At 40.1% G+C, this 24,268-nt stretch overlaps 4 protein-coding genes across 4 annotated transcripts; 2 read left to right on the forward strand and 2 right to left on the reverse strand.

The window, feature by feature from the left end:
• Window positions 1-41: 41 nt before the first annotated feature.
• On the reverse strand, window positions 42-2,091 carry LOC308310884 (essential MCU regulator, mitochondrial-like). Its single transcript, XM_080757341.1, has 3 exons — window positions 1,902-2,091; window positions 506-649; window positions 42-289 (listed from the first exon to the last, which is right to left on the reverse strand). The coding sequence occupies exons 1-2, from the start codon at window positions 2,058-2,060 to the stop codon at window positions 512-514; spliced, it is 297 nt and encodes a 98-aa protein (XP_080613467.1). The 5' UTR covers window positions 2,061-2,091; the 3' UTR covers window positions 42-289; window positions 506-511.
• Window positions 2,092-3,672: 1,581 nt separating this feature from the next.
• LOC308310858 (putative RNA-binding protein Luc7-like 1) lies at window positions 3,673-13,060 on the forward strand. The gene is made up of 10 exons (XM_080757311.1): window positions 3,673-4,264; window positions 4,802-4,896; window positions 6,924-7,022; window positions 7,211-7,321; window positions 8,698-8,841; window positions 9,182-9,358; window positions 9,612-9,805; window positions 9,909-9,938; window positions 11,072-11,236; window positions 11,706-13,060. Exons 1-10 carry the CDS (start codon window positions 4,204-4,206, stop codon window positions 11,953-11,955), a joined length of 1,326 nt encoding a protein of 441 aa, XP_080613437.1. The 5' UTR covers window positions 3,673-4,203; the 3' UTR covers window positions 11,956-13,060.
• A 776-nt stretch (window positions 13,061-13,836) lies between these two features.
• Window positions 13,837-20,699, forward strand: pane1 (proliferation associated nuclear element). The gene is made up of 6 exons (XM_080757321.1): window positions 13,837-14,015; window positions 16,289-16,368; window positions 17,681-17,782; window positions 18,900-18,979; window positions 19,123-19,208; window positions 19,365-20,699. The coding sequence occupies exons 1-6, from the start codon at window positions 13,866-13,868 to the stop codon at window positions 19,530-19,532; spliced, it is 666 nt and encodes a 221-aa protein (XP_080613447.1). The 5' UTR covers window positions 13,837-13,865; the 3' UTR covers window positions 19,533-20,699.
• Window positions 20,700-21,193: 494 nt separating this feature from the next.
• mb (myoglobin) lies at window positions 21,194-23,899 on the reverse strand. The gene is made up of 4 exons (XM_080757331.1): window positions 23,859-23,899; window positions 22,196-22,285; window positions 21,795-22,014; window positions 21,194-21,451 (listed from the first exon to the last, which is right to left on the reverse strand). Exons 2-4 carry the CDS (start codon window positions 22,276-22,278, stop codon window positions 21,311-21,313), a joined length of 444 nt encoding a protein of 147 aa, XP_080613457.1. The 5' UTR covers window positions 22,279-22,285; window positions 23,859-23,899; the 3' UTR covers window positions 21,194-21,310.
• Between the last annotated feature and the right edge of the window lie 369 nt (window positions 23,900-24,268).

Raw genomic sequence — 24,268 nt, forward strand, 5'->3', positions numbered from 1 at the left:
AACACGAGAACAGGACTACCAAAGAATGAAAATGCTTACGATTTTCTTTAATATTTATAGACTTTATTAACCTTGACAGGCACATGCAAACAAGAGTGAAGGCCTGACTGATAGCCATGATAGCCTCACATAAACATGATATGGAATCTATTTAAAAAAGGTGTGAATGAGGGACGGACGAGCTGGATGGACACAGTGGTCACAGTGATGTTGCATTCAATCATCATTCGATCTCCTTCACTCCTTCCTGGCACTACCATCCATGCCCCAAGTCATGATTGAACAGACCCTACATAGGCAAATAGATTTCAGTTAACATCTGTCGAATTGTCATCATTGCAATTTTCATTTTTATCCATTTCTATAATGAAGTTCACAGTCACACACGCTTTACAAATAGGTTAAAATTACAAATAAAAAAATGTTGTATAAGAGCTTATGTTTGAATGTTAGAATTGTGCATCTGTAATGACATTCACGCTGTCCTTTCTCCTCATTTACTAACGTTAATTCAGTCGTCGTCGTCATCATCCTCTGGAACAAAGATGTCGTGCTCTTCCAGTAGGGCAGCAAAGTTCTTGCTGATAAGTGTTCCAACGTAAAGGAAAGGCACGACCACTGCTGTCATTCGGATGAGGCCAAAGGATATCTGAAAAACAAGGGGGGAAATGGCTATATTAAGATGGAATGGGATATAAACTGGGGGAGACAAGGAGCTGTTTAGTTACAATCTATACAATACATTTTCATAGGAAAATCCACTGATCGATCATTCAGCAAACTAGAATCATTTGTACTTGTACAAAGATTTACATGTGTGTGAACATCGACTTTGCCTCTGAACCAGACAGTGGACTTAGTGTCCGCCTTGAAACTGGGAGGTCGGGGTTTGATCACTGGCCGGGTCATCCCAAACCAAAGACTGTACAAATGGGAAAAATGCCTGCCTGCCTGGCACTCAGCATCAAGGGTTGGATTGGGAGGGTCAGACTCAGATCAACTACAAATTATTTCTGAACGCGGCATGGCTGCGGCTCACCGCTCCAAGAGATGGGTAAATGCGGAGAACAAATTTCACTGTGGTAACATAACATGTGTGACAAATAGTAGGACTGACTTTTGACGTCTTGCGTTTCCCAAATAAAACATTGAATAGCTCTCTTCATATAGAGGGGACAACTCACAACTCCATATAAAACTGTAAATAATTAGCATTATCAGGGGAGTTTTAACTTAACATTGATATAATTAATTGGAAATGCATGAGCTATTCATACATTTGATGTAATGTAACTCAAGTTTTAATAGTCGGTGTTCCTCTTAAGAATTAAGAACCATCGACTGGTATGATACTGTATTACCACCACACGGGCTCACAGAAACGCAGTCAAATCTCGATAGATAGGCCTACAACGTCCTCTTCTCTTGTCATTATAAAATAATTACTTGGCTTTGAGGGGGACATACTGGTGTTGGCTTTAATGAATTGTCTAAGACGTAGATTCTAATTTAAGGACAGGGTTTCACATTACAACATCAGAGCGATTTCAAGTCTCAGTACAGTTTGTTGCCAATCGTTATCTTTGCTAATAGTAAATAGTTTATGGCTATAGTATCTAGATTAGATTGTTTACTAAATTACTGGCATCACGGGCAGACAATGAATGCCGTGTACATTTGATTTAGTACATGAAATTTCAACATTTTTCTCGAACACGTACAGTAGCCTACTACTTCCTTGAGGTTGCCTTTGCGTAAAAACAAACACACGTTGATTGGCTACCGAATCATTTTCTAGAACGTATCATCAACCCCGATTGGTTACTGCTCGTGTCAATCATAAAACAGAAATGAACAGCTTTAAACTGGGTCCGATCGTCAACAGAACGAAAAACACTTACTTTATCCGGTTTCGGTAGGATTGCGCCCGAGGTCGTTGACACCGCAGTCCGACATGGAACTCCACTGCTTAAATTCGACGTTTTGGAGCCACCGCTACGGCTCAATCCCACGTTTTTCGTGGCAAGTCGGCGTGAGAGCCGCAATATCGCTGTCGCCATTTTTCCAGTAGGGGCGGGACACAGAGTGTGTTTGGGTTGGGTTGGGGGCATAGGTTGGGGGTGGCTCTACTTTGTGGATGACTGTCTGACTGTATGGGCGTGCCCTAAACAACAAAACAAAATAATAAAATATATGGCTGAATGGTCGTATTAGCATGACTCATCTATACTACCGATGAAATGTATAATTCATCAAAACAGCAGTTCAGTCAGTCAATACCACCAGCGAAATAAATAACCGGGTTATTACTTTCAAACAAAATAATAATAATTGGGATTGATGATGGCTACACTTCCTCGCCTGCCAATCATGCGAAGAACATGCGGTAATTTTTTGCCCTGAAGCATATAGTCATAGTTATGATGCTACTTCGTCCTGTTTTGCGCACCTTGCTACGTTACACGTTAATGTCAACATAAACGTTCATATTTCTGATATAAAGTACTCACCCCCGGAGCCACGCATGTTAGAATTTTGCTCGGGCAGATATTATGAGCCGTTAAATTCCGTATTGTTCAATAAAAAGCATTTGTGTCCGACCGCCGGCCAATTTCTCAGTTATTTTCGCCATATGCGTCCACTGCGCACCCCTCGCGGTTGGGACGTGTATTGCACTCTGATACGTAGGCCTATGTCTGATTCATTACAACGGTTTTAGAAAATGGCCATCGATAGGATTAAATTTGTTTTATTGAAGAATACGGAATGCACGGGTGCTAATACCAGCCCGTGCAAAATTGGCTCCTGGCCGTCCTGGGTGAGCACTTTATATTTCAGATTTGAACATTTATTATGGAGACATTAACGTTGCAATTGTATCAAGTTGCCCAAAACAGGGACGTTCCGCCATGACGAGCGTACATGTGAACCATATGGCTGGCTAGTAATATGATATGATTAATATGATAATACCTTTTATATATGATATAATCACCAACATGAATTATGTTTGTTATTTACAGCTAGATAGAGTAGTGGGGCGAGATGGAAAAGGGGCGACCGTACCTTTATGGAGGCTTTGTTGTTTATGGACTGGTCTGGTGACATCACAATTTACAGCCACACATTTTTTCAATGTAAAATGTATTATAGATAGTGGGTCAGGGTAGGGCATTCGAGTTAAGTATATCTCGATGAGCAAAGATGTAAGATGTTAACGTGTTAACCTTACACCAGTGGTTTTCAACCAGTGGTCCGGGGACCACCAGTTTGTCCTTGAGAGGATTCCAGGGGGTCCCCAGCTAAATGATGGAGAGTTGGTAACCAAATGGACCCTTATAGATCTTTATTGTTAAACATCTGAATTACTTAATTTGCAAGAAGTCTACACAATTAGAAAATGTAGAATTGTTATTTTTGCTCACGGTTATCTCTTCTAAATTATAACAATATCAAAGCATGGAATTGTGGACAAAAACAAATAATTATTTCGTTTTTGGTCTGCAGAGACTAAACCTCATCAAATGGTCCGTGGCTCAAATGCAGAATAAATAATGGACCCTCAGTGGTATCAAAATGGTTGATGAAAACCATTGCCTTAAACAAATATAAGCAGGCAAAAAAAGGTACCCCGTGCGCGAGAAAAACTGCCGCACTTCCTCCAGGCGCAGAAGCGCGGCTAGCTTTACGACGCGTACCAAAAAGATAGGAAGTCGAGAGAGAAGAAAGAAAGGGAATATTAAAACTTGCCAACTTCTAGGTCAAACCGCCAGAAGTATAGAATATGCTGTGCTCAACATTTTCACCCACAGTACAACCGACTTATTTATTTTAATACAAAAACTATTTTCCAACCAATGTCTGTCTCTGTGTGTCTCAACTCGCAGTCTCGCCACACGAGCAGTTTGTAACTGAGACCGAAGACGAGGTGGATCCACATCATCCAGCCACACTTTTGGAAAACAACGTTAGACCCGTTTAGATACTAAACGTGCCTCTATTCATCACATACATCTACACATAAAACACTTAGAGGGATAATAAACCAAGCAGAACATTTTCTCGAGTGGATACTGGCTGGTGTTTTCGAGGGAACTTAATTGGGGGCTCCTCTCGGTTAAAAGTTGTCCGCGGTGGAGGAGGAGGACCAGAGAGGCCTGCGTGTGTTGCCGAGGAGCATCGTGGATAAACACCGGGGAGAACATGTCGGCCCAGGCCCAGATGAGAGCGATGCTGGACCAGCTCATGGGGACGGGGAGAGACGGTAAGCCCCGGGGCTGGCTGGCTGGCGCTGTTGATGACAACCGCGATTATGATCCTTCTCCAACCGCCGCGTTGGTATTTGAAGGCTAGCCTTATTAGCAGCTAGCGTTAGCTTGCCAGACCGACTAATGATGAGGCATGCTTTGCTAACCTAGCCTCTGTGTGAACCTAGCCCCATGGCTAACTTAGCCACTCGGCTAGCTACCTGTTGTCTGTTATGATGAGCGACGTCAACTAACTAAACTCATTTACCAGACAGTAAACATTGTCTGTCTGCATGGCTGGAATGCCCGAGAAGAACATTAAGATGTTTTGCATATTTTACTCTCATGACTTACCTGCGGCCCCTTGTTTGTTTCCAGCTGCTGTCGTTTTGTGTTGATATGTCAGGACAGGAACATCACTTTGCACTTTTATCTGTTACAGAATGTGTTATTTGTTGGTGGTAACTTTAAGTCTGCATCGAAATCGCGTGCACCTCCTTTTATATTTGGTTTGTCATGGATAGTACATTTTTTCCTGTGTTATTTTTTTATAGGAGACACCATGCGACAGAGAATCAAATTCTCAGATGAGCGGGTCTGCAAGAGTCACCTTTTGGATTCATGTCCTCATGACATTCTGTCAGGCACTGTGAGTATCACTTCGAGACCCACAGCTTGTACCCACTTCTCCCAGCTTATATGACAGCAACTCTGTTTTGAGTTTGACTCACAACTTTTTGAGTAATGGACCACAAACGGTTAAAGTAGGTTCATCATTCTATAGGGTGGCCACCTGCAAGACCTCAGAAAAGAGGACACTTTTGCGGGGCTCGCTCCCCAGCCCTCGCCCCCCCCCCCCAAACAGACAGACACAGTGTTTAGAAAAGCGCTATAAAAATCCCAGATATTATTATTATTATTATTACTACTACTACTATTGCACACACCTGATTTTCACCACCATCTCCAGCATTATGTCCACAGAGAACATATATTTGCTAATTAAATTAACCCTTTTAAATAGGGTACCACAAAGGTCATTCCTTTTATAATCAATTTATTTTATTTCATGTTTAGATATGTTTTATGTTTAATCTCTTTCTTGTGGGTTTTTTATACAGTCTTATGGTCATCAGTGTGGGACATAGAATGAAGCCAGTAGCCTATATGTTCACAGTGCTTTAGCCTCCCTTTCTTTATGATGTCGAGTTCCTTGCTCAATTGGTCATTGAATGTAGTTTTTCATTTCGGCATATTTGGTTTATTTATCTCTACATTAACTATACTAAAGTGATTGTGAGAGCACACATTCCACAACAAACAAACCGACCATCCCACTGGCAGTGTTGCCAGGTTTTGGAAGAGAAACAAGCAACCATGTCTATGAAAACAAGCCCAAAAGAAGCCTGACTAGGCTTAGTAGGCTATTTTATAAAACAAGGCCAAAGTCGCTTATTATTAAGCAGACATAGCAACACTCCGAACGTCTCCTCTCTCTCTTTTTAAGACAGTGGGAGTGTGGCTGACTCGCTGCGGAGCTGAGCAGCGCTGCAGAGATTTTAATACAGAGACGACGTAAATGACAGTTATGACACAAGCACTGTATATCTAAAAAAACTGACAATTATGTGTCTGGCCAGAGGTTGAGGTGGGAGGAGGACAGGTGGGTCTAAAACCGGACTGTCCGGCGTGAAACCGGACGTCTGGCCACCCTATTATCATCAACCGTTATGACCAACACAGGGGTGTTGTTCAAGGTTGTGTCTCAGTCCTTTCCTCTACACACTATACACAAATGACAGTATTAGCCCCTCACCCCACTAACATCACATACTTTAAATACTAAAATAACTATTACGGACTATCCAAACACCATTTCTCATTTTACACAGTGGTGCACTGACAACTATCTAGAGTTGAATGTGGACAAAACAAAATAACTGGTCATTGAAACAACCCGCACTGGACACTCCTCAGTAAAACAGTAGAAAAGGTTGTCACTTTCACACATCTTGGACTCACTTTTAACATAGTTATTAAAGTTAAAATCATTATCTGTTGCCGGGGCCCTCATCTTCTGTTATTATTGTACAAAAGCATTATTCAACCTGTAGCTGTTGTGCTGTTCCACATGTTTCTACACCATACTGTCAGTGTCCATGCCCAAGTTCCCAACAGAAACAAACTTTTCAGTATTGCTTAAGATCATCAGACTCCCTAACGCCACACTTTCTGATATGAACATTAAGGTCATCCCACGGTTAGCATAGCACTTTATATATTAAATTACACTGATCATCCCCTGTATCGCTTTTTTAATGCATTACATTTTGACAAAGATACAGAATCTTTCTATGGAAAAAAGGTCTGTTTTAGTAAGAGTTTTGTCCCCTCAGCCATCACGGCATTAAACAAACTGCCCCACCGATAGGATGGTTCTGTATACAGTGGGGGGGGACCTCATGTTTTTGTATTGTCTTGGTGTTATGTGCTATGTGTTTTGATGTGGGTGTTTGAACATTTGACATGTGAAGATGAATATCCTTTGGGACAATAAAGATTATTATTATTATTACAAACACATAGAAACTGCAATCACTTGACACCTATCTTTAATGGATATTTCAGTTTCACCCCATATTGATGTATTGATCTTTGTTGTTTTGTTTCCTACAGAGAATGGACTTGGGGGAATGTGTGAAAGTACATGACCTGGCCCTTAGAGCTGACTTTGAGATTGCCTCCAAGCAACAAGAGTACTTCTTTGAGCTGGATGTGAGTTATGTTTCTGTCATTCTCACACAGAATCTGTGTATTGGTGCACTGTTTTTTTTTCTTTTTCTTGTTTGACAGGTATGACACTAGGTATGACATAATGTTGACTCTTTCGTAATGGAAACACGAGTGTGTACAATTTCACGTGTACAGTTTGAACATTTCCTGGCTTTGATGTTTTTGCACAGGCTGCAGAGCATCTTCAGTCTTTCATTGCTGACTGTGACCGTAGGACTGAGTTGGCCAAGAAGAGACTTGCTGAAACACAGGATGAGATCAGTGCTGAAGTCGCAGCAAAGGTGAGCTATGGGGTGTTAAAAGGTCTTTATGTATCTTTTTAGTTTTTAGTTTTTCAGTAGTAATAAAGTACATTTTCAAATCAAGTCGACTTGTCACATCACAGGTGTGCATGTGTAAAGAAATGGGTGCCAAAGAGAAACGTGTCGAGGATAGGCAACGGTATCTATATCACAATCAAAGCCTTTTAGATTTCTAGAAAAGTAAATGACCAAGCCAGTGATGCTAAAAAATAACATTAGCAACACATTAGCAACACATTTCCAAACTAATTTAGCCACCTCCATTTTACCAAATCACACAGACCTGAGACCAGATTCTACAAAGGTCTTCTAAATCATAAGTTTTTTTTTAAAAAACTATGTTTTTGTCACTGTCAGTGGTGCTCAAGGACCCCAAAAACTATATGTAATTGGCCACCGACCCCCATCTGAAAATATGTTGTTCAAAGGGGTACAGGCTTTAGTGCCGATACTATTTTTGTTCCGACAGTCATTAGACCGACAACCTACCTCAAACCCTAACCATCACCACAAGCACGGGAGCAGCGCATGTTCGAGCGCTAGTCCGACCGTTGTTCCCCCATGTCAGACTAATGCTCTGTCGAAAGTTAAAAAAAAAAAAAGTTTGCTGTGAAAGAATATATATATATATTCAAAGATTTGCACACGTTTTCACAATCTTTCATAGCAGCAGATCTACAAGCTTGTAGACAACTCTGTGTAGATGTGTTCCAAGTATTAATGGCTTAACTTAATCTTAATCTAAGTAAGACAAATGAGAAAATATCAATCAGACTGATATTTTCTCATTTGTTTTAGACTGACCATATACGCTTACGGTATATAGGAATGTCCTAAAATACAATGGTGACCATGTTCAGGTGACAGGCCTATTTGTTGAACACCTGCCCCATAGTGGAAAACTCGCCTGGAACCGAGGCATTTGCAGCTGTGGCCAGTTACTGCTTGGCAAGAACACTGAGCCTCTTGTATGCGTTTTACTTTTCATCAGGTGAAATGAATTGCTTTTAAGAAAAGGTTATTTCTCTTTGCTTTCTCTTGTTGCGCTGTAATCCTCCAAAGGTGGAATGCTGATTGCCAAAGGGCTAGCAGACTCATGATCAGAATTTCTAACACCAATAAGACCATTTATTGTAAACTGGTAGTCGACACCTGTTCCACACCGGCTGTTCAGCTAGTCGAACCTTTCATGCCCATCCCTAGACAGTAACCAATACAGGAGGATACAGCTACCGGTAAATCAAATTGGCATAATAACACACAGAAAAGCGAACATTTAAAATTACTACCTCTGTTGCTTTATTTTCTTTAACCTTTTTGTCTTTCTTTTCTTTTTTGCTCCATATCACAATCAGGCTGAGCGTGTCCACGAGTTGAACGAGGAGATTGGTAAGCTGTTGGCGCGGGCAGAACAGCTTGGTGGTGAGGGTAATGTGGATGAGGCCCAGCTAGTTCTGGAGCAGGTCGAGAAGACCCGTGCCATGAAGAAAGAGGCAGAGGTGAGAGACCCATGTTCTAAAGAAAAGTCTTAATAAAAATCTGTCAACCAAATCTCTGGAAATGTTTATGTATGTACTGTGGTCTGGTTTGATTTCAGCTAGAGATGTCTCTCTGTCGCTGTCTCCTCTGAGAATAAAGCAAAAAGGTTTTACAAAACAGAAACAAGGAAATTATGTTAAGTTTAGTAATGATGAATTTAATTCACAATAATACATCATTTTCACGTGCCATTGGTAAAAGGTTCGGTACGATGCTCTTACCTTCAGCAGGGAACCAAGGACAGTTCAAAATGCAAATGTGTAAAATAAAATAGAAAACAAATGTTTTCCATTACTATAGGATGTGTACAGGAATTCCATGCCAGCCTCCAGCTTCCAGCAACAGAAGCTGAGGGTGTGTGAGGTATGCTCAGCCTACCTGGGTCTCCACGACAACGACCGCCGTCTGGCCGACCACTTTGGAGGCAAACTGCACCTGGGCTTCATCGAAATCCGTGAAAAGCTTGACAGGCTACGGGTAAACCATATGTTTATACCTACACGTGACTGTCCGTATGCAAAATAACGTGCCTGAGAGGCTAAATGTGTTTCTAAATATTGTCTACTTAACCCATTCTGGGCGGGAACCCCTTTGGTTTTCTAACCCTTCTGGATGGGAACCCCTCTTGTATAGTATTAAAAAAAAAGATTTCAGAAGGCATAATTTAATTTAGCTCAACTAAAGCTACATGTCACAATGTTTAATTAGGTTTGTTATTTTCATTTAACAGAAAGCAGTTGTTGAGAAACAAGAAAGAATGCGAATGAGAAGAAGGGAGGAACGTGACAAGGAAGAAGAGCGAGAAAAGGAATGGGAGTTGGAGCGTGAACGAGAGAGGGAGAGCGAGAGGGAACGAGAGCGTGAAAGAGAGCGAGAGTGGGAGAGGGAGAGAGAAACAAGGGAGAGTCAGAGAGAACGAAGGAGGTGAGTAACTGTTATGACGACAACCATATTCACACCAAAAAGTATCTTGTGTCATCAAAATGCTGTAAATGAAACTTACTCTATCTGTCTGTTTGCTTCTCAGGTCAAGATCAAGAAGTGGAGAGCGATATAGGTATGCCTACTTCCTTTGAATGTTTTGATCTTTACGTAACAGTAATAAAACAAAGAATCTCATGGCTATAGCCTACATATTAAGACTGAACAATATGCAAAGACCCAACATGAAACCTAAAAAAGCAGATCACTTGCCTGTCCCGACTACTTTGTTATTTTTGGCATGTGATAGCCTTTCATGATGATGTAGATATGCTTTAGGAAACTAAACGCAAGAACAGCACAGCATCTTTGGTAAGTGGAAAGAAACACTGTTTACGTTACTGCACAGTAACGAGGTGTAACATGTCTGCTGGATGATTCACTGCACAGGCACTTGATGTTTATTACATTATGGCAGTATAATGTATCATTTGGCCGTAGAAATACAATCTTACTGGTCAGGTTGGCTGGCCCAGAAAATGCCTAGCAGAAACCCTGATTACAATTACCTTGATTCTACGATTTTTTTCAATTATTTTTTATATTACTGCCCATGGCTATACTTGTATCAGTTAATACAAGAAGTCAGATACATATTATGAACTCATTTTTAATTTTTTGAAGTGCTTTAATGTTACATCAAATATTATATAAATTGTATATTATAAATAATCACTCAAATATTAAAGTCTTAACATTTTAATAAATTGTAAACTAACATGAATTAATTATATTGGCCTTGCATTAATATTCTTCAGTTCATTCCAATGTTATAAGTGTTATAAGCCTTTACATAGCAGCTCTAAGACAAACTGTGACTGGCCAGGAAAAACAATGTAACCAAATTAACTGTGAAGACTTGTACAACAGTGTAGATTCGTATTGTACAATGTCGTTAAAATTTGACCATTTAGTGAAACTGAGATGCATCATCGTGCCAAAACAAATCACGGATGACAGTTGACTGGCCCTTAACACAATCAGCGCCGGGATTTCTTTAAAAATAGGAACTCGGTGTGCCGGGCAGATATGCAATGTTTGAGGCATGCAAGTCTGCCTCTGAGCCTCTTGAGTTTGGATGTACGTTCACCTAAATCTATGCACAAAAAAATACATAAATACAAATTATGTGGGAACCAAAGTTTAGTCAATGGGGACCATACTCCTTGTCATCTAATGTGTTCCTGTCATTCCATGTACCTATCCCAGGGATGGAGGCAGCTCGTCTTCCCATCATTCAAGGCGCCACCACTCCTCTCGCTCCAGAGAAGAGGGGGGTGAGCGTGACCGGGACAGGGAGAGGAAGCACCGACACAAAGACAGTCATCGCTCACGCTCTCACTCTCACAGGAATAGTAGTAAGAGGACTAAGAGGTGAGGCTGTCTCACTGGTGGCTGTTGTGTCTGAAAATCCCCTGGCTGTTATGTAGAATTCATCTTGACTTAGATTATGAATTGATCTGAGATCAATTCTTCTCCTTTATGTTGCTGAAGTTCATGCTTTACCAGTCGCCTGTACAGAGATCAGTGCCACATTCTAATTATAGTGCCACATTCTAGTTATATTCGGTATATAAGGTTTGGGTATCTCTATTGTTTTGGAAGGGTGTATTTTCCATTATGCATAATCAGGCAATCAAACCCTAAGATTTCTCAATTGATTATCTGTGGTGTTGGCTAATTTTCTGCGTAATGACTACTGTTAAAAGAATAGTATTGCGAGTGCTTGGGGCTGTCTTTACTAGGAACGCATCATTGTCAATATGCTGGAGTGATTGTCTCCCATGTATATGTGATCTTCTTTTGTGTGTGTGTGTGTGTGTGTGTTCATTCTTTTGCACAGGTCCTCCAGAGACAGATCATCTAACACCCGTGACGGAGAACGCTCCCTTTCCCAGGAGAGATGGAGAGAGAGCGGAGGGAGGGAGAGCGGAGGAGAAGGACGGCGAGAGGAGACAGGGAGAGTGGAGTTTGGAGACAGGGAGAGGTCCACCTCCCCGGACATGGCCAAGGGCAGGGAACGAGAGAGATCCCTCTCACTCGAGAGAGATAGACACTCCAGCTCTGAAGAGAGAGAGTCTGGGGAGATATGAGCGAGAGAAACGATCGAAAGATTGGATTTGGATATATTGTTTAGTTGAAGGAGCAGGATGTGTGTGTGTGTGTGTGTGTGGGCGTGCATGCGTGCGTGTCAGTACTGTATGTGGTCGCGTTCAAAATGGGGCATATACGTATGTATACATATACATTATGGGGATAGGGTAGGATCTGGAACCGGGGACTGATGAGCTCATTGTCGGAAAAAGGTCACATGCAAAGAAAAGATTTATGTATGGCAATGAATATGAACCGAGGTGACTTAAGATCTTGTAATGCTGTTATGACCAGGAAGCAGTTCTTTTATTCTCTAAACCATCTTGTGTACACTTCATTGAATTATGGCAGTGGTTCTCAGACTTTTTCCCCCCCTTTATTTCTCGAGTATAACTCGTACAAATGGAGCCAAATGGGTCCATTTGGTTCAATTAGTACGCGAGTTGTGGCCCTGTAAGGGTCCATTTGGAACCCCCTCAAGGAATCCTGAGTGTCCCTGGACCCCACTTTGAGAACCACTGGGTTATTGGTAAGGATGGGGTGTGAAGAAACACAAGACCTACTTTTAAGTTTGTGTTTTATTTTACTTATGAATTTTCTTTTTTTATCATTAGTGAGACCTTCATTGTTAATACTGTTTTTCCTCTGTGTTCCATTTGGGAATATGATGTCAGTTTCTAATAAAGGGTTGACTAGCTGTGGATAATAATTTACATACATTATTAGACTCATTGATGTGAAAACACCCTGAACAAGGCATTTGTACTTAGAAATCTGCCTTCAGGCCTTACCATTCTCATCTTCTAGGGGAAGTCTGCCCTCCTTATTGAAAATATGGCACCCAGCATTGATTATGTCTATAAATTATGATTAAGAGTGATGCGACATACTTGACCTGGGCTGAAATCCAAGTTTCTCCAATACTCTACTTGTTAAAGTATTTGACGTGCACATGCATTTTATGTACCGGTATTTTTTTAGTTAAAGCCCAATAAACTGACTTGTTTTCCTCTTTTGCTGTGATACATGTTGGATGTTTTGGGGGGATCTGTATTTTGCTGTGCCATCTAATATGAAGTGAATAAAAGCTTCTGCTTCCATTTATATGAATGGGTGTCTTTATTGGGATCTATATAGATCTGGACCCGGATCCATAATGCTTTGCTTTTAGTTGACTTTCTACACAAACCGTTGAAAACATTTTTAGAAATCCAATGTTCTAGTGCAGTGGTTTTCCACCAGCTAAATGACATGGACCCTTATAGATTTTTAACTATTGAGAGAGTAAGATGAAACCAAATGGGTCCATTTGGTTTTATGCATTTTTCACAAGAGTTATTAGAAAAATGCAAATCAAAAGTTTGGTGCTGGCCAAAAGGGTGTCTTTGAAAAGATACCCTTTTATAGTATTATTTAAATTATTGTTAAACATCTGCATTACTTGATTTGGAAGAATTGTTATTTTGATCAAAACATTTGCCCGTTATATCTCCTATGGTACATCAATACAGCATGGAATTGAGGACAAAATCCTATCCAACGATAACAAAATATACATTTTGGTCTCAAAATGTGGGTTGGTGGTGGCTTAAATGCCGAGTCTTTGATATGAAAGAGGTTGAAAACCACTGTCCTAGTGTTCTGCAGTACATCGCTCAGGCCAGCCACTAGATGGCAGTAGCTTACCACTTGTAGATGCTTGCAAAGTGGCAAATGTAGAGAAAAAACTGTCACGTCTTGACCAGTGTTGCCATGTCCGCTCATTATAAGCGACTTTGGGCTCGTTTTTCTGCTTGTTCATGGACTTGCTGGTTGCGTATTTCGCTCACACAATCTGGCAACACTGGTAGTACTGGTCTTGACGTCAGAGGTACGTTTGAAAATGAGCGCAGGAATAGTGTAGCTTCTCATGCTAACGTTTAACTTTTCTTTGGCTGTTTTTAATAAGACAAAAATCATTAGTTTACATTTTATTTTCATCTTATTATCTACGTCTGACAACATGTCAGTTCTGACACCATTCAGGACATTACCCGGACTAAATGAGGCCACCGCTATGGTTTGTATTTTTCTGGTTTGGTTTTGCATTTTGCATTGGCACCTAGCCTAAGATTTAGACACTCGTAGACGTATTTATCGATTCTGACGTAGAGATATGACGTCAGAATCGATAAATACGTCTACCAGGCTCTGACGTCTACGAGAGTCTAAATCTTGGGCTAATATAAACCAGTGGTTTTTCAACCCTTTTCATATCAAGGTCCATTATTCAGCATTTGAGCCACGGACCACCATGAGATTTAGCCTCTCTGTATCTATTAATTTACTAAGCCACCTGGCTGTTAGGAGATACATTGTAACATGTAATTCTGTATACTTCAAATTAAGTAATGCAGATGTTTTAACAATAATTTATTTTTAACTCTTGATCACAAATGATTTTTTTTTACACTCTCAACTAGACTTAAAGATCTTTAAGGGTCCATTTGGTTGCCAACTCTCCATTTAGCTGGGGACCACCTGGAACCCCCTCCAGGGCCAGATTAACCCCCATGAGTGCCCCTGTGCAGATCATTTTTAATGCCCCCCCCCCCCATAGCGCGGGCACGACCAACCCCGAACACAATAAGGTATAGGCAAATAGTACAACTTCACTGGAATACAACTGGCAACCATTGCAATAAATTACATTGGTTTTCTTTTTTTTTACCAGTAAAATGCATTTCAGAAATGCGACTCTCGCGCCAGAGCAAAGCGAGGGCGCAGATTTTTTTTTTTTTAATGGCATTTTCTGGCCATTTCTTCGGCATTTTCCGGGCACCAAAACCATCTGGGCACTAGGGACATGTGGGCACCAGGACAACTGGGCACTAGGGACATATGGGCACTAGGGACCTGTGGGCACCGGGACATGTGGGCACCAGGACAACTGGGCACTAGGGACATGTTGGCACCTGGACAATTGGGCAGTTGTCCATGTGCCCACATGTCCCTAGTGCCCGTTTCCAGTTTGGGAAACACTGACTGTTCTATCTGCAAAAGTTTTTCAGAGGCAGATCTCACCAAGTCGCGCGCCAAAATTTTGGGGGCCCTTGGGGGACATTTTGGGGGCCTTTACAGCAATTTCACATGAGAAATGTACCATCTGATGTTATTTATATTATGAACTTCTTCCCTCCATTAACAGTGTTTATAAACTTTTTATAAAGGGCAGTTTAGTGCGCTGCACTGTGCTGCAGCAACACTGCCTGAATTGAATTGAAATTGACTGTGGCTGGCCTGGCCTGAGCTTAGGAGAGATTGTTTTTGCTGCGCTGGTTGTGGCTGGCTGGCCTGACCTGATAAAAAAATATTTTTTTAAATATGCCCCCCTTGCCACATGCCCCTGTTCAGCTGCACATAGCGGCGGATGGTTAATCCGGCCCTGACCCCCTCAAGGACCACTGGTGGTCCCCAGACTACTGGTTGAAAACCACTGCCAGCCACTGCTGAATGAATGAATGCATGCTAATATTTATTTTATTGATGTGTTTTAGTTTTTATATCTTCATATTAATAATTAATTGGTCCTAACTAATGTTCAAGATAAAATGCCACCATTTTTTCCTATTCTGTGTCTCAGGAGGGTTGTGGGCAGTTCAGAAACCCATCCACCAGTGACATCATCGCTAGAGTTTTTATTGTATTGTGAGAAGATGGCTTCCATTTTCGCATTGCATCTTTTCAGGAATAGAAAGCCTGCAGTTTCTATAGCTTGCATTCCCCATCGATGATGTCACTGGTGGTGGAAGGGTTTCTGAACTGCCCACAGCCCTCCTATGAGACACAGAGTAGAAAAACATTGTGTCATTTTATCATGATCATTAATGACTGACGACCAATTATATGAAGATAGGTTGAAAAGTGGTGAATTACGGTCCTTTAAATGCACTCATAGACAGTATCAGATCTACAAGCTCATTTAGAAAGAAATTCAAAAAGAATGTTCATTTAATATTTTGACATTATTGCTTATAATTTTGATGTATTTTTATTTTACTGGAGCATTTCCATTTTCTGTATTTTTACTCTACTATAACTGTAATTAGTTACTTTGTAGATTTTGATTATTATTACAAAACATTAACCACTTCAAGTTCACCCCTATATACCGTATACAAGCTCACATTGAATGCGTCACATGATCGACGCATTGTGAGCTTGTAGAGCTTCAAAAGATGTTTAGTTTACAGGTATACTTTTTATACATTTGAAAACTTGTGAAATGGGACATTCTGCACAATTAGTACTTTTGTACTATTACTAAGTAAATTGTGAATTCTGGCCTTTTAGCTGGTAGAGTGTGAAGAGGAGTTTCAGCAGGACCTGGCTGTCATCATGGTGGAGAGGGCGCCGCATCTCTGCGTCAACGTGTGGGTATTGGTAATATGTAACTAAGTACATTTACTTAAATACTGTACTTAACCCATTTAGACCTGATTCTACAAATGCCTTCTAAATCCTGACAGTTTTCTCAAACCCCATGTTTCTGTCAGTCGATCTCAAACATTTTCATGTCAAGGACCCCCAAAAATATATTGGTCACGACCACCATTTGAAAATATGCTGTTCCAGGGACCCCCCAGAAGCAAAGATTTGAGTTAAAAACGTTTTCAATATTTTTCAAAAATAGCAGAAGTTCATAGTGCTATGGTTCATACTAGTGCTATGAGCTTGTAGATCTGCTATTTTTCAATAGCTAAAGTGTAACATATTAAATGCTTGAAACACCAAAAAGGGTTCCCGCCCAAAATGGGTTAAGTACAGTTTTTAGGTATTTGTACTTTACTTGAGTATTTCCAATTTCCAATACTTTTACTTCTACTGTCGTCTTCTGTCTACATCTCAGATCCAAATATTGTACTTTTACTCCATTATAATTATTTGAAAACATTTCTACTTTGTAGATTTTGATTATAATTACAAAACATACATTAAGCACTTCAGCACTATATTTCATCCGTTTGAAAAGAGAAGATCTACACGCTCACAATGCAATTTGGACTTTTTCTTGTAATAGAGTACATTGTTTACGTAAGTAAAACATTTGAGCACTTTTTCCACCACTGAGTAATAATAGAGCGATGATGCATCTGTTATTTTCAGGTCAGGATAACAATGTTATCCAATCAGGAGACAGAATGCGCATCAGATAATATTAAACAAGTGAAAGTTGTAGTGGTGACACAGAGAAATGAGCAGACAATTTGGAAGTGGAACATTACGAAATCGAAGCGGATAAATGTCTGATAATCTTTCTCCTGATTGGCTAAAGATTGGCTACCTGCCTGAAAATGTACCTCTGTTTATTAAAGAGCTGGAGAGATGCAGAGATGACTCCTACTGTACTGAAGAAACACTCTATAGCAATGACCACTGTTACAATATAGTGCTTTAACCTTTTGACCAATAACTTTGTTTTAACCCTAAAATATAATATTAATCATGATGACGGTATGTCAATTAACCAGGGTTGACACTACTAAGGTCTCGGAGGCACTTGCCCATAACGTTTCTTGTTTGTTGTGAGTCACAAACCCGATATAAGTTATGACCTGATGAAGATGTTCTAGATAAATTAGAAATGTCTCTTTTCTTTTACTTGCACCATTTAGACCTCAGGTCTAAATGGGATGATTACAGGCTGCTGCTGCTAATAATCCTCATGTCTGTTATGCCAACCAGGAGACTGGTAAAGAAGCTGCCATTAAACATTAAGCACGAATCTGACAGCACACCAAGGATTGACCTGGTGGTCTTCATCATCAACCTGACCTCGGAGCTCAGGTAAGAGCTGTTGTCAGGGTATTGTCCCCATCAAAAAGTTTGATCTGTCCTCCACATGCTATTCATACCTGTGTTGTCTGTTGCCAATCAGCATCTGTCATTTTAGATCTATTAGCGTTGGCTATTCAAAAATGGCAAATATTATAAGGTCACTATGAGCTTGTACATCTGCTATATATATGGCGAGTGACACGCAGCAAAGGCCTTCGGGATTAAGAACCTGCAACACACTGTCAGGCTACGAGCCTACATCTGCTATTTTTGAACATTTCTGAAAAATCTTTGAAAGTGTGAGAAGAACTACCCATTTAGAAGACATTTGTAGAGAATTGGCCTCAGGTCTTAATGGGTTCAGGCAGGTCTAAATGTCTCAATAATATACATAATACATTGAAACAACGTTTTATCAATTAAACTTTGATTGTATGGTAGCCTTTAAAGTTTATTTTGTAATATGTTGATTGAACTTGAGAAGCTCTCCCTCAGTGTGATCCTGAGGTTTAAACAAATTGAGTCCAGTGTGGGTTGACAAAAGTGGTGGTGCATGGGTGCTGGGTGTTTTCAGGCTATTCCACTATGACTCACGTCCGGTTTTGGCTTCCATCTTGAATACTAGTACTAGCGTTAATGCTACCAAGCTAAACTAAGGCCAATCCTCGCTCATCAGAAAAGACCTCGAACATCGCCGTTTTGGTCAACACCACGGACAGCGCATTAGTTCCAGAGAAAAAAGCCTGCAAAGGCGCGGCCTAAAACAAAGGCTAATGGCTATTGAGAAAAAACACCAGTGCGGGCGGGGCCCTGGCAACCGTGCATAGCAACCGGAGCGGTTAAAAAAATGAAACACGGCGAGGCAACGCTATAGTGATATCAAACGCCTTAAGACGAGCCTGCTCGTCATCTGTACCCAGCGTCAGGTACGTCTTGGACAGGTATACTCGTCATACGGATTCAACGTGTTAATAAATCTTATTTCACTCTCTTACGGAAAAGGGACGTGTTTGTCCATGTTCAAATATCTGTCTTTCCTGCACATATTTATACTCAGTAATTTTACAGATCAGGGTACTCTTGGTGTTTGATGCTTATGCCGTACAGTTTTTGTTTTTTTACATAGTTGCCTGTCAGCAGAAGGTTCCCTTAAGTACTTGGATCCTGGATATTTCCTTGGGAAAGTCTGTTTCATGGTTACTAACGGTAAGTAATGTATTTACTTGCTGACTTTCTCTCCTAGTTTTGCTGGTGGGCAGCAAAAGTAGTTGGTGATTGATTGGGATAAAATGGCAAGCAATTGATTTAATCCTTGCCTGATAATGTGCCTTCCACTCACTTTCCACTAGCTCGAAATGGTTCAGTCCCTCCAGAGCGCCTGGAGAAGGTCAGAAACATGGCTGCTTCACACCATTGTCCCCTACTGTATGCAGAGGTACTAGATGTGATCAAAACACAAGCAATGTAGTCAACACTGTCCAAAAGCACGAGTGCAGTCCACACATTATTTTTATATGGACAGTGTTGTTTTATGTTTTATCCACTGAATGACAGAGCAGAGCAGATAACTCAAATTAGTTTTCCTTTCCAGACGACACCAGGCGGTATCAGCAATGCAGCGGATAGGCTGCTCACTATTCTGAAAGTGGCAGCCGGTCTGGTTCCAATGACAACTGCACTCTACCTCTCTCACTTGTCCTGCTGCAAAGTGCCCTCAGACATCGACCCAGAAGAATTGGTTTCACATACATGTATATAGATGTGGTTTCTTGTCAAAGTAGACCATACATTTTTAATATGTGCATCTCGGACCAGTCCAACATTGCCCTTTCCAGTCACCAGTCCAAATAACAACCAGTGGAAAATGCTTTTTGACAGGTCTGAACTTGGGTATTGTTTAATTGGTTTTTGTGTCAATCTTTGACAGCATGGAGGTTTGTTTGCTGCCATCATGATCCCTAATCATGATGGTTATTGTCCACAGGATCATTGAGAAGGTTTTCTTGAGCTTAGTTTTCAGCTGAGTGCACAAATCTGTTAAATATTAAATACAATATGTTTGCCTATATGTCCTCCTCTGTTATACTTGAACAATGCCTACAGTAATATATATGTTATCAGTTAGCATTCACTGCCAGTGCTTTGCTTGAGGGAGAAGGAAAATGAAGCTAGAGGGTTATAAATGCTGTCATGCTCTGCCCAGAGGGTGACTAATCCTAGAACGGCTGGCATCATTTCAGGCACAGCGAGGGACACAGCAACACCCTAATAATAGTTCTGTTATCGTCGGAACAATCACTGGTATCGACCCTTTTCAAGTACCACTTTTTATTTGGATGTTCCAACTTTTGATATGAGCTCAAGGAGCTTGTGTAAGTTGTAACGGGTGGGAATTCCCCAGCAAGGACTGTTCTGGCTAAGGAATATGGAAAATGTATTATCCAAAGGGCCTTATTGACCAAATAGGCTCTTGTTATACTGTTGTCTTATAGTGATTCAATAAGCGAAATAAAGTAATAATCCAACTCTGAGAACACCATGGAGGCTATTTACTGTACACAGTGATTTATCAAGACTTAAATTAACATGCATTTAACTGTGATTTGAATGTGGGAAGGACCAGTGACTGCCCTGCCAAAAGATGCTTAGTGCAGCTGCAGAGGGTCACGTCCACAGTCAAATTTAGAATGGAGGAAAGAAGGGACAGCGCCAGAGAATTGTCCCATATGAAAATGTCATAGCTAGTTATGAGAATACGCCTGGCTTCATCACAGAGTCAGATAACGGACATGGCAAGGAACTTTTTTTTTTAATGAAGACAGGGTTGTAAAAGTGGGTGTATCATATGTACTGTATGTATTTGAGAGTTTGAGAATGCTTGGACTTATAGCTGGAGATGTACTATACTATATAATGATCCAAGCCTACACACATTTTTCTGCAAGATTCCTTTGTTTTGTCTTTTATTAATTTCCAATTATCATCAGTCTGCCCAGCAGCACTGATTTATAACCCTATAAGACCAATTAGAAAAATACCAAAACAGACTTTCTTTGTGTGTTTATGAATGTGCTTGTGTGCATAATATAAACAAAGACGCACAAGCACTGACTCAATGACGCAATCATATTGAGTCAAACATGACTAAATAATATAATTAAATTAAATAATAATTAAATCATGTGGGCAAATTATTATGGATCATATAGTGCTTTTAAGTTATGCAAACTCAACTTGGATAGATCATGATTTAAAATTGAATGAATACTCGGCAGAGCACTGCGACAGATGGAAATGTTAATTGGTTATATAACTTGTACACATTGATTACATCATATGCCCTTTTGATTAGACTGAAGAACAAGGCAAGGTATGGCGTTTATTGTAATAATTACTTTAAATTCAACACTACCAAGACAATGTGTTAGATCTCCCCTTTATAACCTTTACAATTCTCATATAGCAGCACTTGTGGATGATATCTCTTCCAGCTTTTGTCTTTCCTCATCAACCTCTTTGGCTATCAAGGCCAGAGGTTTAGCCGGCAAAGCCCAGCTCTTTGTAGGTAACGTCCATGTCAGCAATGACTATACCCATCACATTTCTGAGGGCCGTCTGCCCAGCTGCATCCAGTCCTGCCTTCTCACCCATCACCTTAGCAATGATCTCAGTGATCAACTGAAAAGAGAAAGCAGGGAATCAGTTTAACTTAAACTGATGTTACACCATGTTGAATAATATACTATATATTTACATACATACTACATACATACATGTATATACTATAATTATGTGTATATGCCTACTGTGTGTGTGTGTGTGTGTGTGTGTGTGTGTGTGTGTATAGGTAATTATATATGGTCTGATTCGTCTCTGTTGGGTGTCCAAAACTGTTACTTTTCAGGATTCAAATTCAAAAGCGGCAAAAGAGCTCAAAACGTGTTGCTTCGTGACGCGTTGGTTAATTATTAATCACTGAGGCAACATCTACTCAGGTTCATTAAGCAAGAAGTAAACTCACCTTGAAGTTATCTAGCGGAATCTTGTGGGTATTGGCATGGGTGGTGGCAAGGGGTTTGAGGATATCAGCATGGCTGCCTTTGGCCTTGAGCAGATCCCCAAGCTTCTTCAGCACAGTGGCACCATGGGCAGAAACAGCTGCATTGCCTGCTAGGTCAGCCTGGGCGATGCCTGCGAACTTGTGGAAATATTTCAGGGTGTCTGGGTGCTCTGCGAACAGACTAAGGAACGGAGAAAACATTAATGAGAGACAAAGATTAGGTCTGTTTAGATTTGGCCAACATCTATCCATGGGTAGACCTCATTCAACAAATGTGTTTCATAGTAAGGTTGGCCCATTTCACTGTGTCTATATTGTTTTCCAGATTTGTTAATTAGTGTCATCATCTCATATTTACTAACCCTGTCAGCACTAGGCCTCCATATGTGTTGTAGTCTGCCTCCACAGCGCCCCAGCACTTCAGAACCGCATCAAAGTCAGCCATATATGAGCTGAGGAGAGGATAAATAGTGATACATATAGATTCACACACACACACACACACACACACAGATTGTGAGAAAAATAAACAACCAGGTCTATGAAAGAAGAAGCCCAAAGCTGTGTATAATAAGCAGACATGGCAACACTGCATTTATAACCCCTAACTGCTCCCTGGGTGCTCCTAATATTTAGGCTGGGTAAATGCAGAGGACAAAATGTCACATTATATGCAAATGTACAGTGACAAAAATAATGAGCACATTGAGCAGGGACTAAACTAATTACCTTTACCATTTGAATGACTGAAATAATAATAATTTTGCTTTTGCGAGGGTGGGATTTAAGTCTAACACTTCCTACAATTGAAAGGAAAAAGAAAATATGCAAAGAGTGTACAGTTATATCAATTATGTCATTACATACTTTTTTTACACATTGTATAAACGCATATCCCATAATGAGCATTGAAAGTGACTGCATGTCACGTCAGGGTGGAGATAATGGCTTGGAGGGGAGTAGAGGGCAGGGCATTTGAGGACAGTAATATAACAGCAGTTTAGGACCAGGTGTCTGGTCAGAAATATTCATTGCTAGAAAGAGGATACGTTAGATTACATTAGCTGTCGTCGTCATTCTTACATCATTCATAATATGAAGACGGATTTCAAGGTATAGCATTGCATAATTAACTACTTAATCTCACAAGCCATTCATAAACTCAGGCTATTGTCACAGAATATGTGTGCCATATTGGTAAATGCTATTAATAGATGAAAGATTTAAAAGCAGTCCAAATAAATGGATATCATATCTGTCTAATGACCTCGACACTGAAAATGCATATGTTTTGCATATTATTGTTTGTCTTTAAATGTCTCAATGAATTGAATGCACAGGACCTCAATGGAAATAAGCACTGGGCTTTTTTGTCTTATTCTTTAATAGCATCCGTTCAATCTGTACAATTTAACCTTTTTTGCAAACTGTTAATAAAGTAATCAATCAAAAACCTTTACCATTGATTCTAACCTTTTCAACTATAGCAATTAAAACACAATCCATGCCAGTACATTACAATAGAAACGCAGACCAGGTGCCAGCGTTTCTATTGTAAAAAATATATATAAATATATATATATATATATATATATACAGTATATATTTATTTATTTTCTTTTTTAGACGCAAAATTACGTCCTGGCACAGGGGGGTTATAGTGCTTAAAACGTAACCTGTCGTTACTTGGATTGGATTGGGTTAATAGAGTATTTTTTGTTTTATGAATAAAATCTAATTATGTCCAATCTGTATATGGTAGAGTATGTTAATACAATATAATACATTTGGGGTTGTTGTTGTTATTGTTATTATTATTGTTTATTAGTATTATTATTATTGCTTGTGTACCCCCTGTCCATTAGGATAGAATGATTATTATTATTATTATAGAATTCCTAAATAGCAAATTATACATGTGTTTCAGTACGCTATTTTCAAGTTCAGTCAGTGATGATTGAAACTATGTGCTGCACAAGACAACATTTCTAAAACTATAACTATATACTGTTAATCGGTACGTACCAGTGGATGGGTAAAATATCCTGTGTGAAAAATATCAAAGTCCAAACTACTCCATTAATGACCTCAACCTCCCCAACCTGCCCTTTTATACCTTTATCTCTCCACTTTCACTCCAACCCGTCAATCACGTTCACGTGACACATTAAATTTTCAATCACACGTACCACACATCTTAACTCGTCCATCCCCTTTGATAAGGGATTGGACTTACATTACGTCACAGTTATATCATTTTATCATGTAATTTTTTCCAACCAAATACATACTAATAAGACACTGTTGTTTTGCTGTACGTCTAAAATGTTTATTGATCATTACTTACCAGGGTGTGTGTGTGTGTGTGTGAGAGAGAGAGAGAGAGATAGTGTGAGAGAGAGAGAGAATGTGTGTGTGTGTGTGTGTGTGTGTGT

This window comes from Protomyctophum bolini (genome assembly GCF_963924005.1).
Source record: "Protomyctophum bolini genome assembly, chromosome: 3".
NCBI classification, from domain to species: Eukaryota; Metazoa; Chordata; class Actinopteri; order Myctophiformes; family Myctophidae; genus Protomyctophum; species Protomyctophum bolini.

Coding starts and splice junctions, on each gene's coding strand:
- LOC308310858 (XM_080757311.1), top strand. CDS start 4,204: ATGTCGGCCCAGGCCCAGATGAGAGCGATGCTGGACCAGCTCATGGGG. Junction 7,023..7,210: donor AGTACTTCTTTGAGCTGGAT/GTGAGTTATGTT, acceptor GTTTTTGCACAG/GCTGCAGAGCATCTTCAGTC. Junction 11,237..11,705: donor AGTAGTAAGAGGACTAAGAG/GTGAGGCTGTCT, acceptor TCTTTTGCACAG/GTCCTCCAGAGACAGATCAT.
- LOC308310884 (XM_080757341.1), bottom strand. CDS start 2,060: ATGGCGACAGCGATATTGCGGCTCTCACGCCGACTTGCCACGAAAAAC. Junction 650..1,901: donor TCCTACCGAAACCGGATAAA/GTAAGTGTTTTT, acceptor CTTGTTTTTCAG/ATATCCTTTGGCCTCATCCG.
- mb (XM_080757331.1), bottom strand. CDS start 22,278: ATGGCTGACTTTGATGCGGTTCTGAAGTGCTGGGGCGCTGTGGAGGCA. Junction 22,015..22,195: donor GGAGGCCTAGTGCTGACAGG/GTTAGTAAATAT, acceptor TCCGTTCCTTAG/TCTGTTCGCAGAGCACCCAG. Junction 21,452..21,794: donor TTCCGCTAGATAACTTCAAG/GTGAGTTTACTT, acceptor TTCTCTTTTCAG/TTGATCACTGAGATCATTGC.
- pane1 (XM_080757321.1), top strand. CDS start 13,866: ATGCTAACGTTTAACTTTTCTTTGGCTGTTTTTAATAAGACAAAAATC. Junction 16,369..17,680: donor CCGCATCTCTGCGTCAACGT/GTGGGTATTGGT, acceptor TATGCCAACCAG/GAGACTGGTAAAGAAGCTGC. Junction 19,209..19,364: donor GTCCCCTACTGTATGCAGAG/GTACTAGATGTG, acceptor TTTCCTTTCCAG/ACGACACCAGGCGGTATCAG.